Genomic DNA, 17,812 nt, shown 5'->3' on the forward strand with positions numbered 1-17,812 from the left:
GTCCACCGACGACGAAGACAAAATACAATAAATCACTTTAAAACACCGACGCTTGTGGCGTATTGTTATGTATTATATATAAGCTGCGGAAATGAGATCATTTTTTGGGGGATTTCCTACCATCAATTGTGATATATTATTATAGTGTTGTTTATTAAATGACGTAACCGAACGATTTATTTAAAAGGGCTTTTAGTATATTATTTATTTTTAAATGTATACATATTGATTTATGATAAATCTCATGAATATAACTAAAATTTTCAATTTTTAAATTTTAATAGTTGATGTTTTCAATCACTGTGGTGTGCACAACTGCAGCTGCTGCGAATAGCGTTAAATATCAGTCACTACGTTTAATTAGACCAAAATCTTCAAAATTGCAGGAGCACAATTAGAAAAAATCACAAAATACATACAATTTTATTCCAATTCATATATTTATATTTAAATATACATTAGGTTTATTCTGGATTTGGTGGAATTTCAATAGAGATGTTGTCCCCTTAATTAGTTAAAAACGGTAGAACGCAGCACTAATGTCGGTACTTTCTTTGTAATAATTTATCAGAACCATCAACAAGGCTAAATAATAAATGATAAATTAATTATTTTTAAAAGTTTTTAGTTTTTTCTGTATAATTGCTATTTTATACGTAAATGCTTTCCCACTTTTCCTACTGTACAAAAATCGGGACTCCATTAATACGTTTTTCAATTATTTCTAACAAATGCAAGTTGACTTTAAAAGGTATAGCTAAATTTAAATTACTTAAAACCAGGCTTTAGGCTAAAAGGGTGCCTTAGAGGGCTTAGATACCTGTTAATACTTAATCATATCCCCGCTCCCATTCTATCAAAATGTAGTAACCAACCGGACTTTACCCCCTCCCTAATCTCTAGAGTCTTTAATTACTCGAGCTTATGGACCGAGCCTCGCAATCATAGATTTCATTAACCCTCTCTGGGGGAAAGGCCTGAGTTGTGATAACCGTGTTTATTTTCCATGGTTACAATTATTTTGACATGAGCATGTTTTATCGCTGTCGAAAATTTGCGTGACGCTTTAATGACAAAGGAGAAAGAGAGAAGGGGATGGGATAGCGATAATTGTATATGAGGTGGAGCAGAGAAGAGAAAAGACTGAGTTAGTGTGTAATGTGTAGCGTGAAAGGCGATATAATATATATTCATGACCCAATTTATTAAAATAAAAACAAAAAACTGTTATCATTACGACGTTGCGATACGTGTTCGACGTTAAGTCGTTGGTACGTCAATGCACAAATTGAACAGTGTGGAAGAGTAAGGGGAGTGAATTACGAGGGGAGGGGTAGAAGCTCCTTTTCGGTTTTGGATGTAATTCCTTGGGGGTTGATCGCATGACACGCATAGGACTAAACGTTTCGTTTCGGATGGTCTGCCAAGAACGGCAGCGTGATGAGAAAAGTGAAACCGGAGGGAAAGCAATGGGGATATATAATTGCCTGGGAAAATCGAATGACGGAGGTACACAATGTATATGTTTATATTTAGGGTGGAGACCCTATTAGATTTTATGACAAACGGGTACCTTTTCATTTTGCAAACGTCGATGGGACGTCACTCTGACCGGTCGCTTCATACTCACAAAGGTAAATATCCACTTTAATTAACTTCTATCCGACCTTTAGTAATTGCTATTGATGATGCCTTCTGAAGTTGTATTTATCAATATGACCTCCGGTGGGTCAACCGAGGCAGTATTGCACAAACGGTTAACGCGTAACGCATTAATTATCCTAGCATTGCCGTTTAGGTACTACTTGATTAATTATATGTATATAATTGTATATGTATTTTTTTCTATTCCGCGTGATTAGTTTATTGCATGTAGCAAATGGGTGTCAATTAGACGATAATATCAATGAGACCAAGGGTTTAAATTTTTACAAATATAAATATAGTATGTGGCGTTATAGCCTAAAGACGTATGATTCGCGTTATTCTATTCCTTCTAAATGCGTGCGATGACCAGTGTCTTATGTGTTTTCCCCATTTGTACACCCCGTCGCGAAACAAGCGTGTCACCCTCAAGTGCATTTACCCGCTATTCATCACAATATGTGTGTCGCGTCGACCAACTAGTATTCATACAAACCCTGAGCTGTGTAAGTCCATTTCTGCTAATTCGTGCACAGCACTAGGCGACGTTTAGATTTCAGTCGAGGCCTAAACAAACAGTTCGCCTTTATATTATTTACATGCCGTCATTTCACGCCTATCCTTTAAGCTTAAAATCATTATAACGGTACGGGTCCGACCTCGCAATATATATGCATTATACACACTAATGCATCTCGCCGGCCTCTTTCGAATTTAGCACCCACTTTCCGTGTCATACCGGATCTTCGGCAAGACTTCCATAAGACACAATAACTAAAATGTTTTACGCGCCAAGTTGTTTATTATATACCTAAGGTATTGCTTTATATGCTTTTGGTATTGACAATATAGTCGAAATGTTCTATCGATTTTATTCGTAACGTTAAATGGTAGCTGAGGCGGACCGCTAATGGTAAGTTCGATTAACTGTCGAAAGGATATGAAGAATTATCTGTGTTTAAGTTCTCACCCTCTGCCTGAAAAATAAAACTAGACCTTGGACTAGGCCGCGTCGATAGGGTTAAACAAGTGGATCCTATTGAAAATGAATGACTAGACCGTGTCTGCACCACAATAAACCTTAAGTCTCTCTATTAACTCTCTTATTAACTTAATATATCGCCCAAAAAGCTCAAGTCCTTAAACTAGCAGTCGTACCCTTCAATGGCTTGACTCTCAAGTATGCACTTACAGCTACAGTATATATGTATTTTAAATAAAACAAACTAATAACTATACAATATATCTATAATTTATATACAGTATTATGGGCCGCAGGGGATCCGACTACACTGGACTACCTGGGCACACAGACCGAAGTTCTATATTAAACAGTATAGATTTTTAACAGCTAAAATAAAAAGTCTAATTTTTTTTACATATTATCATATTCTAATGTTTTATTATAAGGCGTAGCCGAGAAAATATTGATTTTATACGTTTTTTTATGTCTAGACTTACTCCTCTTCATTTGTAGTCTTATACTGTATACATAGATCAAACATATTTTATCATAAGTAAACTATTGGCCAAAAGTAGAAAAGTTAGCCATATTTTTTAACATACCAATTTGGTTCACAAAAAATTAAAAAAATTAATCTTGTACATTTTATATGTATAAAACATAGAAAATATAATTTTTTTTTACTATTTACTCGCCGGAAATGTTCTTTATTTTTCATTCCTACACGAAGTTCTTCAGCCATTAAGACCTAGAATTTCAGTTGCTATGATATTAACGTGTACCTACGAATAGTAGACGTGGAATTATGCAATATGTAGAAATCTCAAGACATGGTGTGTATTTATATAATTTTAAAAAAAACGTCAAAAACCTACATAAAATCTATTTTTGCTATCCATTCGATTTTATGGTTTTTAGAAAAAAAACAGTGACCGCCTTGACGTAATCGTGCATAGAAATTGTTAGTAAACCGTATTTTATCGTGTCGACCGAAGGCCAATTTCAATGAGTAAGGGTTTTAATAAAAATTGGATATGAATTATTATGGTGTCTATGGGAAAACAACAGGTGCTTTCCGTTTAGTGCGCGTTAACGCTATTATGCGGCTGGTCGTTTTGTCAAAGGCCGTTTGGCCGGGAATGAGTTAATTTCAATAAATATTTTGTACCTGTTTTGCAGTGAGATAGTGTAAATACTGGTATAATATCATCCGCCGGGCAGGCATGCATTCGCGTACGGTGTACCTTGCGGGGGCGCCCCATTTCGCCTCGTTATTGATCTGTCGACCACGCTGCCGTTTTCGCATATACCGTTTAATGACCACAACCGTGTTGTGATATGTGTTCGGCACAGGTCGAGTATGTTCATGACGGCTAAATTACAAACTTGGCAGGAATAGTCGAAAGTTTGTGATACCGTTTGTCGATCTGACCGAAGGTGTTTAGCAAGGGGTCTCTTGACGTTCACTGATGATGTTGCTGTAAATAATTGTGTTCGAGAAAGCCAGGTTAAGGTTTAGCTTTTTAGATTTTATTATGGTGCTAAAAAAAAAACACTGAATATCAAAAGCATATTACCGACAATAATAGTGCTGTGGCTCGGAGACCTACTTATCCGAATAGGATTATTATTTATAAAATCGTATACGACAACTCCACCGTTGGACTCGACAACAAAACTCAGTCAAAATTATACTGGCGCCTAGGGGTGAAAATTCGCTTAAAAACTTGAGTGTACTTGACTACCGAAAATAATATAAAGCCCCCATCCAATGTAAAAACGTCAACAATTTTGTGGATGCTAAGCACACCCAAGCACCCCTCGAATTACGCCATGCTGACGCTTTTGTCGTTTGTGTGGTTGTTAACAATTACGTACACTTTAATTGGAAAAAATTGTGTTTAATGTTTGGCAAACATTACAAAGTAGTATGTATGTATTATAGTACGGGATATCATCACGCAGGTCATAATAAAATGTCGTTTAAACCCATTTATTAAAAACTATCATTAATCATAAATAAAACGGAGATTTCCTTTTTTTTTTAAATTAATTTTCAATTTAGATTGGAAAAAACTAATTAGTTAACAAAAAAAATATGAATACATAATAGACAGTAGGTAAATAGCAGATACAGTACACCCTACTGTACATTAAGATGACTAGGAATATTGATAAAAATACAAATATTAACTGCGATTCTATAATAGGAAATAATCATTTTCATTTATAATAATTATTATTACAAAATATTAAAATAACAACCATAAACAGTGCATACCAAATGTTTTTTTATACACTATAAATACCCAATTCTTAACAAATAGTATACATAATAGCGCTTTCAAAATATCATGAAACGATAATTTTCAATTTAAAATCATTGCTTTAGCTAAAAACCTTTTTATAAATATTATTATATCTAATAAAAAACGAATTTTTACTTTTAAAATAGTAACAATTTTATTTGAAACATTTTTAGCTAAATTAATTAATTCCTGGACCTAATTTTTTTAATTCTAGCTAGGACCTAGCGTTATCTAGTATGCCAGGAAACCCCATTAAAAGACTAAAACGTAAGTGGTGCCGAGACTTACTACAACAGTAACCAAACGAAAAAAATAGTATAAAATTCCCGTGAAGTGTCGTCTGTGGGCGGCTTCTTACTCAAACCTAACATGTTACTATAACCCCAACAAAAACCTAACAGGTGAATTGCTTCGTGTAAAGATACACTGGCATTGTTAGAACTTGGCCGGTGCACTGCCGTGCGCTCAGATCAAAATTAGCATAGGTAGTCATTATACCTGTGATTGTATAAATTGTGTACACTAAAAAAAAACATTTTTTTTTTAAGAAATAGTAACAAAAATTGTACGTACAATAGCCCCTTCACTTATGTCGTTCAGTTTTTACTTATTGTATATAATAATACAGATTGTAAACAATACCAATAAAAAAATCAATGTACAATTTAAGACATATATTTATGAATCGCCGACTTACCAAATCGTTAAGGTTTTTGCTATATGACTTAACAGTATCCAAAATGATATGTTTGCTAAAAGTTTGCTTTTTTTTTTTGTGCAGATGACCGGCGATGAGTTCAACGATTTGGAAAAGGACGAAGTAAATATTATATCTGGCGCATTAGAGTTGCATCGCAAGAAGGTTAACGACGTCATGACTAAATTGGAGGATGTGTACATGTTGTCCTACGATACCGTGTTGGACTTTGAGACTGTTTCAGAAATTATGAAGTCCGGTAAGTAATATTCTATTGAATGGTGTGTAAAACAGAAAAACAAGTATGACTTGGTGTCGAACGCGTCATTATCAAATAGTTTAAAGTGAATAATACAATTATTTTTATAAATTCAAAGTGAACAAGGAAATGCACTAAACAAGAAGTTTAGTCAATTTGTAGAAAAGTAGTAAGCACATATACATATTATTATACAACAATTAATGTCAATTAACTTATCGCGATATAACGTCTGATCCATATCGCAAAAACTAATGATTTAATTGTAGTAATTCGGATATTGACTGTTATAACTTATAAGGGTACCCCCATCGCTAAATGAGTGGACAATTATTTTTCAAACATACAACGTATTTACTATTTACTCAATTTCAGTTCGTAAACAACATTTAATTACATAAATTAAATAAGAAAGCCGAGCTATTCTATTTTCAATGAGAACCCATATGGATTGAGTTTCGGTAAAATTGTCTAGGCAACCGCAGCTTTGAAGAAGCAAAACGAATATTATGTTTTGTTACGTTCCAAGATCTTATATCATTATATGTCTAGGTGTTTTCTATTCTATTGTATATTATTTGAACAAGTAAAAAATTATAATTATTACTTGCAGTGTTATTACTATTATTGTTAACACTTGACATTTTTACATAATTATTTATTAATTATTCTGTTCATAGAAAATGGAGAATATTCTTGAACATGTGTTAAAAAAATCGTTGTAATTGATAGAAACTATATGTTATAGGTCCCAACGTAGGAAGGTGCATGGCAGAGTGAGATAAGGAGACAGTGTTATAACGCACTGTCAAATCTCGGCCATTGACAGCTTTTTCTTTCGGGAGAGCGACTGTCTGGGGGAGAAATGACCACCTGTCTGTCTTGGATGCCAAACTTGAAATTTGTTTGGTAAGCTTAAAGTGGGCAGCCATCTTTAAACCCCAAAAAACTACCGAATCCAATAAACCGTCTGAACCTCAATTTGTAGGGATTAAAATAGACGTTAAACGTGAAAAAAATTACATGTCCCAGCATACTATCTGCTAGGTTGTTGTTTTTTATATTTAATATGATTTGTTTTAGTGTACGATAAAAAATCCGAAATGTTAATTTATTGCAACTTCTCAATAGTCGACATTCATGTGGAATAGTTTCTAGAGTTGTATTATGCCCTCTGAAAATAATCACTAATAAAAACCCACTAGTTCCCACATTTCGAACAAAACCGTACACTTGTGTTTTTGTCGGGTAATCAAAAATTGTTGGAATGCCAAACTTAAAAATGTATGTACGAAGGAGTCGATTGCAATAGACGTTCACTGTATAGGACAAACGTTTGTTCTTTGCGGTCCTTTTATATTTTATAATGTGTGATTTATTATTATTATAATTATTATACATAACAATGACATATATTTAAAAACTGCCTTTTGGCGGTTTGAAAAGAGTACAAATTTATGTTACATTTACGTACACACCTAACACCTATGATATAGATATTATATTTTTTTGTTTGTGCCTATCTATCAGAATCTTACTCTAATGCTTTTCAAAATAATTAACAATTGTGTGTGTACAAACCGTCGAATTTTGGCAACCGCCGGTGACTGCGAACGCCTGACCAGTTTCTATATTTATGCGAGTTTTGCAGGTGCACCCGAGTTCTGAAGCGGATTTTTTTTACTATTTTTCGAATATATTACTTACGGAATATTATATTTAGAATTACTTATTTATTTTTGTTATATTTTTTGTCTCCCTTCTCTTTACTTATAATATCGCCGGCGTCGCGACATGCGCTCGTCTGGGTGTAGACTACTATTAGGATAGTGAAACAAATTTCAATCGGTTTTGAGACGCTACCGGGCACGGGTCCAGAAAACTGGGCGGTGGCTACTAAAAATATAACATATTTTGATGAGCGCGCGAGCAATTTATTTTTCTAGGCATAACAGTTGGGCCCATTGATGTTTTCCTGCAAAATACACGCGCCTTCGCTTTTCAATAAAATTCATTACAACAACAATAATAATTGACGACACCAATAAATACGCCTACACTTAAGACATGAGATTAGGTTTACTTTTCTGTCTTATGGCGCTCAAGCACAATCGGTGATATAATTTCTTACAACATTTTCGTTTTTATCGTAAAAACAATTATGGATATGATTTACTTATCGTCATAATCTCAGGATACAAGGACTCGTAATTAAAATACTTTTATACAATTTAAAAGATATTACATTATGTATTATTGCTGAGATTTTTACATTGACAACTGCTTGTTTTTCAATATCTCTCTCGCTGCATAAAGTGATTATTATCTTTAAAGTAATTTTAAAAGTAGCAAGTAACAACGCATGGAAACAATTACTTGTCTGTTATTACATAGAAACCCGGTTGCAAGGATTTGTTCCCTGGACCCTTAAAATCCTAAAACCCCGAAACCTTTATAAATCCTTGGTTTTTTTTACCAAATATATACCTAAGCCGCAACCCGTATAAAAACCATTAGAGCCCAATGTAAGCCGTGGGATGATTTTACTGTAACGCTGTATTTTTTATGTATACGTTTATATTGTAGCGAATGATAATTTGTTATGAATGTGTTTTTTTTCATTATCATGTATTATATAATCAACTGTCAATAGAGTGATATTAATCCGAATAATAACACTTACGAATTTAATTCAACATTTTCCTCGTTAGCCGCCCAAATAACTCAAATAAATTATTAGGTTACAAAAGCCTGGCGTTCAGTGTTAAAATAACATTACGTGTAAAATGTTACTATAAATATTAGTATATCTTTAAATTAACTGAAATGAGATCATAGTTATTATTTATCACAGAAAAAAATATTGTCAGTTATTTTACTACTTGCTAATTTGTGAGCCTTAAGTAATTTAATCCGGTAAATTAATTTTAACAACAGTTTTAACAATCTTGAGAAATAATTAAGATTTTTTAAATGCTCCTCGTAGCAATGAAATAATTAATGTTGTGGAATCCTATAATACCTGTATTATAGGATTTATGTATTATGATCGTTTTATCGTGAACCACGCAATATCTCATCATAGGGTTAATAAGACATTTTTTTTTCATAATGTTTTTACACAATCTCCTCTTAACATAGTTTTTTTGTAGCATTTTTTAAAACTTAACTAATACCTTTATAATTTTTTTTAATTATACACGTGTGAGTATAAACAAACATTTCTCTGCGACTAACATTTAACTCTACAGTGGCCTTAATAAAAAAATGTTTTTTTAATAAATGACTGTTTTTTTTTGAGTATTATACAACCCTTTTTTTATGATTTTCTTTGTTACCTTTAAAATACTTTAAATAAAACGTTTTAGTTCAAATCTGAAATAAGTAAAAACTAATGAGAATATGTATATTTTTTTACTATTAATAAAGAATTTTTGCGAAAGGTTAGGTTGCGAATAGTTTAAGACATGTGTTTTTTGTTCAGTGAAGTAATAAAGTAATATTCACTACAGTCCTTATTTATTTAGGCAAGGGTTGTGGGTCGGCGTGGATATTGAAATAGGTACTGACGTGTTGGTATGTACAGTATGTTACAACTAAAAGTTGAAAAAAATTAGTGGTAGCCTCAATATGTAGAGTCTAAAACTTGGATCTGATCTTGGCTTTTTACAAATAAATTCATGGCTTTTGTTCATATTTTTCTTTTTAAATGTAAATGTACACAATTGTACTTCCGTTAATGAGCTTCGGAGTGACCGCCCGGAGGTTCGACGAGTAGATCTCGAGTCCCTCGATCTGTTGTAGTTTACCTGGCAAGTCTAACACTAATGATTTGTTTTTACTTTCAGGATACTCGAGAATACCCGTTTATGAAGGAAACCGTCAGAACATCGTAACCATGTTGTACATTAAGGACTTGGCGTTGGTCGACCCCGACGACAACACTTTGCTCAAGACACTGTGCCAGTTCTACCAGAACCCGTGTTACTTTGTGTTTGAGGATACCACGTTGGACGTACTCTTTAAGCAGTTTAAAGAAGGTAAGCTTGTAACTAAAAATTCTATCGTTTCACGTAAGTCAGGTACATTGTAGATAAACTACTGCTTAGTACTTGGTAGTAATGTAATTGATTTGAGAACTAGTGTACATCGTTTTCCGTTGAATATCAGCTTTTGAGCCGCGAGTTGGGGACTGGAAGATTTTGGATCATAAGCCTTCTTCGGAAATTAGCTGACTGGGCATATTGCGCTGTAGTTTAGTATGGTGAATGAGACTTGTTTGAGTGTACTTTACGAACTCGGTTTTAGTAGTCAATATCCGTTTATAACGATAAATGACTTACGAGTTTAGAAAAACATGATGGCAATGTCATGGATTCATCTGTTATAACTTATAATATTATATGTATTTAAGAGGACGCTACACCGCCCATTTTTAAGGAGTAAAGTATAGGCAACTTAACTTGTTAATACAGTTATGAGGATACTTTGTTGATTGCCGTTTTATTTTGTCAGACTATCACAGTCATTTCTATAGAATAAATTACAACTTTTTCCCTTCAAAACTGCTTTGCGTGAATTAATTTTACTCAGGCTTCATATATAGTTAAGGAAAGAAATTCATACATATTATGTATGACAAAATTATCTGTGCTCCAGCATTCGTATTTTTTCGATATACCTAATACAACCAACGCTATATCATTTTTAAAAAAGTCTTTTCTTAATTAATTTATTATTTATTAACTGGTTGAAATATTAAAAAAAGAGCGATGGTAGAACACAGACAATGTTGTTGTCTATATTATGTAAAAATTTGGTTTCTTAGTTTTGATTACAGCCTTTGTAAAATTAATCCGCGTAAGGCGGGTGTTTTGAAGAAAATAACGGGTGTGTGCCGTTCTTAATCTGGGTTATAATTTTTTTTTTTGAAAAATGGACTATTTAAATTATCGACAATCGTCCATTGTTAGCTAATAGTTATTTTCAAAAATGTCTTTGATGGATTATTTTAAAGTAAAATGTCTTGTGTAGGCATCAAGGGTCACATGGCGTTTGTTCACCGTGTGAACAACGAAGGCGAAGGTGATCCATTCTACGAGACAGTGGGCATCATAACTCTGGAGGACGTCATCGAAGAACTGATTCAAGCCGAAATCATGGACGAGACAGACGTTTACAGTGTGTATTTTTCACCGTCTGGCCAATTATTTGAATGCAAACTATTATTAATTAAAATTATTTTCAGCCGACAACCGTTCCAAACAACGTCGTCAACAACGATCGTACAGAGCTCAGGACTTTACCGCGTTTGCCGAACGCAACGAAAACCAGCGCATTCATATATCTCCTCAACTCACATTAGCCACATTCCAGTTCTTATCGTCCAGTGAGTGCCGGCTGAGTACAAGGGGGAGACATTAATAACAAGCCCCCTTTAATAAAAACTATAAACAAACAAACATAAAACTAATATCTAATATCGTAATTAATAACGTAATAGTAATAAAATTTCAAGATTAATATGAAATATAGATGAATTTAAATAAAACATAATAAGTTGAGTGTATGTGTATCTCCAGTGCTCGATAAGTTCAACGATAATAGTAACCCGCTTTTTTTTTTTATCGATATAAAAATCTCGGACATTGTTCAAAAACACATTTATCTTAATACCTATTGTATTATGTCACTGAATAATATATTAATTATTATGAACATTAAGTTGTTCGGGAAATATTAAAAACCATTTTCAATTGACCTAAAATCCGCCAATATACGACCTTCAGAATTATTCCATAATGTATATTCTATACATTTGATATAATATGTTTTTGTTTTAAAACCATCTAAGTAAAACATGTGTTGGCTAGAATTTAGATAAAATGTTTTGAAACATTATGACTAACGATAGTTGTGAGGGTCTGATAATATAAAATAATAATTTGGGGTGTAGGCTGTCCTTGTTAAACATTGAACATTTTTTGAAAGTAAACTAAGTGAATACCGAAGTCTTATAACTTATTATATCTTATAATATAATCACACATTATTTTTATATTTAAAATATTTTTTTAATACAGCCTACACCACGGTATACTGGGGTTCATATTATATTTTTAAATTTAAATTTTACACATGATATTTCTAGAACCACATTTCGGTAATATTTTTTTCTTTGTATGAACCTGTAAAGCGTTCCCAGTTTCCCTGTTGGTGTTCAATTTTTTATCACTAACGCGACCACAATAATAACAAAAATTCAACGAAAAATATCAAAAAACAAATATTTAACCATCAATAATGATAAATTTACTGTTTGATTTGCTTTGAATTACTTATACCGATGGTTACACAAAAAAAGGATATTAGAGATATTTCTGTAGAATCAAAAACTTTGTTATTATGTTTATTAATTTATTTTCCTTCCAATAATAATAACTTTTTTTTTAGTAAGAATTGTAATTTTTTTTCATGGTATATTTTTGTTATTTATATGTTCTCTGTGTGAATTAACTTTTGATTTATTTTACAAAATAGAAAATTTTAATACTGCAAAAAATACAATTTTTTTGCTAAACAATATAATTACAGAATGTGCATTGCATGAAACAAATTTGTGTCCATCCAATAGCATATGCCAAGTCGTTTAAACTCTTGCTGTGGAACCACCAATATGTCAATAAATATTAAGTTTTCAATGAATACTTTCTATTGAAAACTTCATATTGATAAGACTAAGAGAAAATGTTTATTTTTCATTTACAAATCTACATATACAACTACTACTGTCTATTTAATTGTTTTCAACCCCCTCCCCCTCCTTCTATACTCATTATTAATTATTGTTGTTTATGCTCTTATAATACAATGAGTTTTGTATACGTAAAGGTGTTGAAGCATTTAAGCCGGATGTTGTATCTGAAACGATTTTGATGCGTCTACTCAAACAGGACGTGCTATTCCACATCAAAATGAAAGACAAGGAAAGATTTAAATCAGACCCTGTTAGCGTAATTTATCAACAAGGCAAACCTGTTGACTACTTTATACTTATACTAGAAGGACGCGTTGAAGTGACGGTTGGCCGTGAAAATCTTGTTTTTGAGAGTGGTCCGTTTACATACTTTGGTTCGCAAGCTCTACATCAAAACATTGGAATAGGTAAACCTTATTGAAAGTTATTCAACGGTATATTGTTTATACAGCAGTGAGTTGATGCCATCCCTAATTTTCAGGTGAATCTCCACCTGCTAGCACCAATCCAACTGCAGGCAATTTGAGTTCAAACAATCTTGGCAGCATACAATCGGTCAACATTGATGCAATGTTACGTTATACATTTGTTCCCGATTATACAGTGCGCGCAGTTACAGAAGTGATGTATTTGAAGGTCAAGCGCTCTTTCTATATGGCAGCTAAACGGGCCACACTCATGGAACGATCTAAAAAGATGTCCAACGCAGGAGAATTTGACGAAGAAGTTGACAAGGTAAGTTATTTTAGTCAGTGGTAATAATTAACTTACAATAGAACATGATTGATAACTAATTTTATGTTATACTATTGACTACTATTATATGTTATGGTTTTTGTTTTAGTTATTCCACAGTTATGGTGACGAAGACAGAAAAAGTATTCAAGGTTCTCCGGATATGCCAAGAAATGTATCGCAGGTAAAACATTTTATTATAGAACTCATAAAAATATTTTGTTAGCAGAGTCTCTGTAAAATGTTTTTTATTAAACAAAATTATAAACATTTTTTTTAAAAAATTTAAATAAAATTAAAAATTGTAATGTTATTAAATAGTTTATGTAATAAGTATTGCATTAACTAGTAACGCATTTCAGCCAAACATCTCAGATTACACACTTCGTATCTAGGTGAAGTCGTTGAATGTGCCCAGAATTCAAACAACTACACTTCTAGAGACTAATCTATAGACAAAAAAAAAAACATAATTTAACAAAACAATTATTTTTAACAATTTATCTATTGTCGGTGAGTGGGAGAATAAACATGTATTTATAGGATTATACTATTTGGTTTTTTTGAGCCATTGCACGCTTTAAGACATTCCACATTAGTATGTCTACTATAATCTATTGTCACTTCCACGCGTACAATATGCATTACTATTATATTATTATAGCTGTAATTGTTTGATAAAAAAAATAATAAAAGTATCCTGTAAAATAAATCGATACCATACTCTTAAAATTCCAAAGTTGTGTAGATCATTATTATAAGATTTAAACGACACCGCCATGTTTTCTTCACAGATAAATCATCGTAAAAGCTCACTTGTCCCCCTCAAATCTGAAGGGCGATCGAATAATGCAAAAAGAAATAGTAATGAGCTGTTCATATGAGGTAGTCAGAGTGCGAGTGCATAACATCACAACCAAAAAAAGTGTTTACTAACTTATTTGAAAATTGAATTGTTAACTGAGTAATTAATAGTCTAATAATAATATCAAGTCTTAGAAAAGTTTGATGTGAAGTGTGAACAAGAATAAATAACCGATAGCAATGGTTATTTGGTTATTATTGTATATAATATTTATTAATGCTTTATTATGGATTTAAAAAAAATTTACTGCTATTAACCCTTCGATGTGTGTATAAATCGTTTCACTGATAAGTTGTGTACATATCGATAATTTTTTACAGCTCTTTATTTTATAGAAATTCCATGTCTACAGATTTTTTAAATACATTTTATGTATAAGACCAGATCAAATGTTATATGCTGCATAGTTAATTTTCCTTAAGATTGTCAATAATGCCTACATTCAATTTTCGTTTGGAACTTATTATTTTATTGTGTACACATCATTATCCATTTGTATCTTATATGTAATTTTTCTTAATCCATTGTTTGTAATACTTAGATAAACAACTAATTTTAAATTTTGTTTTTACGTATTATTTACATTTCATGTTTCATAGTACACAACACAAAGTAAAGAGTATATATTACATATTTGTTGTCATTTACATATTAATTTAAAACTAAAGCTATAAAAAACAAAAAATAATTTGTATTTAAATTTGTTTTAGGTAATAATAGCATTACCACCTAATAACTATTAGACGTCTAATTAATTGTTTTTTTTTTTTATTCCAAGGCATCGACGGCAGCAGCTACAACAGCTGTTTTGACTAATACAACTACATCACTCAACAACGGCGAAGTCACTCAGCCAGTAGCAGTAGCTTACTCACGAACCCCACAGGGCAACTCTGGTGCATCAGTCGAAGAAAAAACTACACTTTTAGGAACAAATGTTAAGCCGGCTGCTTCCAAATCTGACACGACTGATCCGTCGTCTTAAAAATACTGATAATTGTTAGTTTGCTCTTGTATAAATATTTTTTGTTGCTCTACATTTGGCGTTTAGGTTTTAGATATGTTATATACATATTTTATATATATATATATATATATATATATATATATATATATATATATATATCATAAACACATAGTAGGTTGTCATTTTAACATTAATTTTGATTTTTATTATTATTGTTGTTGTTATTTTACGTTTTATGTTTTGTAAAAATAGTAGTTCTAGTCCGTTTGTACTGTGTCCGGTCAATTTTTAATCATATTGTAAAGCAAACTATTATCAGGCATTCTATCAAACCTAATAGCACACAATGGTTATTATTTTTTTACCAATTTGTTTGCTTACTCCAACTGCCGCTCTTTAAGCCTATATAAATTACACATGATTCTGGTATGTGTGATGCTATAACCATTTTAACAAAAATTCTATTTCTGTCACGTTATTCATTTATCTTGCAGATTTTACAGACATTTGTAGTCCCTTTTTTTATCTTTTGTCATTAATACTTTAATGAGTACCTTAGCATACGTTAATTATCTTTTAAATATTATTGTTTTTTAATAATAGTTTGTCGTATGTTTACTGCAATCGTACATTATCCCAGTGACGCGGAAATCTGTTTTGTATAGATACAAGCGAATCTCCAAGGCTTTTCGTGTCTTTTTCGGCATCTCGATAAAATATGTATTATGTAGTATCTAATACAGAGAAATATTGATTGATGTTCTTACATATTGAAGCTATATTATATTCAACGTTAAAATGAACCCTTTCCATAATGATAAAATCATGAGCAAAAATTATACATATGTTTTCGATTACTACATTTATTCGGACAAAATCGTTATTGTATTAGTGTATTAGTTATAATGTTATACTATATTAAACAATGTTTTACTCCTTAAAATGTGTTCTTCTAATAGGTGGCATTTTTTAGTTGTAGAGAAATGCGCTCAAATATATAACAAATTAGTAACCTAGGTAACTGCGAGTTGATTAGTATTAACACTGTACTTATGTTGTACTTTTTATTTAAAATGTAAAGTCGTTATTATTACTATTGAACAAAATGGGGTGAGGACAGGGAATATATTATTATTTTGTGTTAAAGAAATAAATTGTTAATAAATAGGTTACACAAGTATTATACAACATTGTCATCTTGATCGTTGAACAGCTTCATTTGAACGCTCGCTAGCTTATGATCTTAATCATTTAGTAGAGTAATATTTGAATAGATCAATTATAAGCTTTATTATGACATTACATTGTAAATATAAATTATTTTTAACAATCCCTTATTTAAATTATTTATTTTGTAAGTTTTTAAATTGATTATTTAAGCCCTCGGTTCACACAATTGTAAACAATTGAATGTAAACAACTATTAGTGTGTAACTACGTTTTGATTAGTTTTCATGATTTCTATTTTTATTATTTTCAAAAATACTATTCACATTAACTGTTAAAAAATAACATAAACCGATATAGTCTTTATCATAATGTAATGTTTGTATAAAAATATAGCAAAATTACGGTAACTGAAGTCCGTAGAAAATTAATAATGCACTGTTTATCTCTTATTTTTTATTTCTACACAATTTGCTTATTAAATAAAAATGTTTAATGTATAGCCTGTTTTTTGCTAAAAGAAATTGCTCTTGAAAATTTTCAAAAGCAATTTTACTTATTGTACTAAATATCTAATTAAATAATACTATTTATACTAAGTACCTAATTGTTGTTATTGTTGATTTCACTAAACAATATTATTACAATACTTGTAGTAGGTATCAAGTTTTACGCAAAACTTAAATTTTGATTATAATATAATTTATTATTATAGCTGTGTATTGTGTATTATATGCATAAAATGATACTAATTTAGTTTTGAACTATTATTGTTAATAGGTATAAAATTAAAATTAAAATAATAGTTGAGTTTTGTAATTAAGTAAAAAATATTTATTGTTTTTAATTTTTTTTTTCTAGAATTTAGTTTTTATGTTATTATTCTCTACTTTATACTGCATTGTATGTTCGACAAAACTATTTTAGGGGATATATAATACGGATTAGTTTATTAACTGTGTTGAGTCTGAAATAAGTTTAAATATATTAAGAATATTGCTGCAAGATGTAGGTTAGATAATAAAAACACGAGTAATAACAAAAACAATTTTGGACTAATGAATTACATAATTAATTATTATGAATAAAATATAATATTATCAAATATCTTGTTTGTTTTATTTTTTGCTTATAATTTACTTTTAGTAAGTTAGCATATTTTTATATATTATAGAAAAAATTGTTCAATGATGTTATTTCTAGTTGGTGTTATCACCTAGTGTGAGTACTGAGTTAACAGTACAGTACGACTCATACTGCATTTAGTAGTTTTGATGTTACAATAATAGGTACTGATAAAGCTACTGAGAACATTTTTTAATTTTCCGGGAAACTATTCCAATTTTTCTTTCCGCTAAAACCTTATTCGGACTATTACGAACAATAAATTAAAAAATGAGCCAAATCGGTCCAGTTGTTCTCAAGTGATGCGCTGACCAACGATCAGC

The 17,812-nt window shown here is 31.2% G+C and overlaps 1 protein-coding gene across 2 annotated transcripts in view; it reads left to right on the forward strand.

Moving 5' to 3' along the window:
• LOC126844411 (unextended protein) overlaps positions 1-15,343 on the forward strand; it is a 58,157-nt gene extending 42,814 nt beyond the window's left edge. The window contains exons 5-13 of one of the 2 annotated variants that reach the window (XM_050582593.1): positions 5,699-5,873; positions 9,722-9,913; positions 10,908-11,054; positions 11,122-11,262; positions 12,765-13,037; positions 13,112-13,365; positions 13,475-13,549; positions 14,160-14,250; positions 15,009-15,129. In XM_050582593.1, the coding sequence (XP_050438550.1) occupies positions 5,699-5,873; positions 9,722-9,913; positions 10,908-11,054; positions 11,122-11,262; positions 12,765-13,037; positions 13,112-13,365; positions 13,475-13,549; positions 14,160-14,249 (1,347 nt within the window). In that variant the 3' untranslated portion in view covers position 14,250; positions 15,009-15,129. Of the gene's footprint in view, positions 1-5,698; positions 5,874-9,721; positions 9,914-10,907; positions 11,055-11,121; positions 11,263-12,764; positions 13,038-13,111; positions 13,366-13,474; positions 13,550-14,159; positions 14,251-15,008 lie in introns of both variants that reach the window. The other variant, XM_050582592.1, reaches the window with a different exon arrangement.
• Positions 15,344-17,812: the final 2,469 nt, after the last annotated feature.

Source organism: Adelges cooleyi, unplaced genomic scaffold (genome assembly GCF_023614345.1).
Source record: "Adelges cooleyi isolate 19-005CV unplaced genomic scaffold, UGA_ACOO_1.1 ACOO_flye_CR_arks_rails_tigmint_CR_PRNA_651, whole genome shotgun sequence".
Classification (NCBI taxonomy): domain Eukaryota; kingdom Metazoa; phylum Arthropoda; class Insecta; order Hemiptera; family Adelgidae; genus Adelges; species Adelges cooleyi.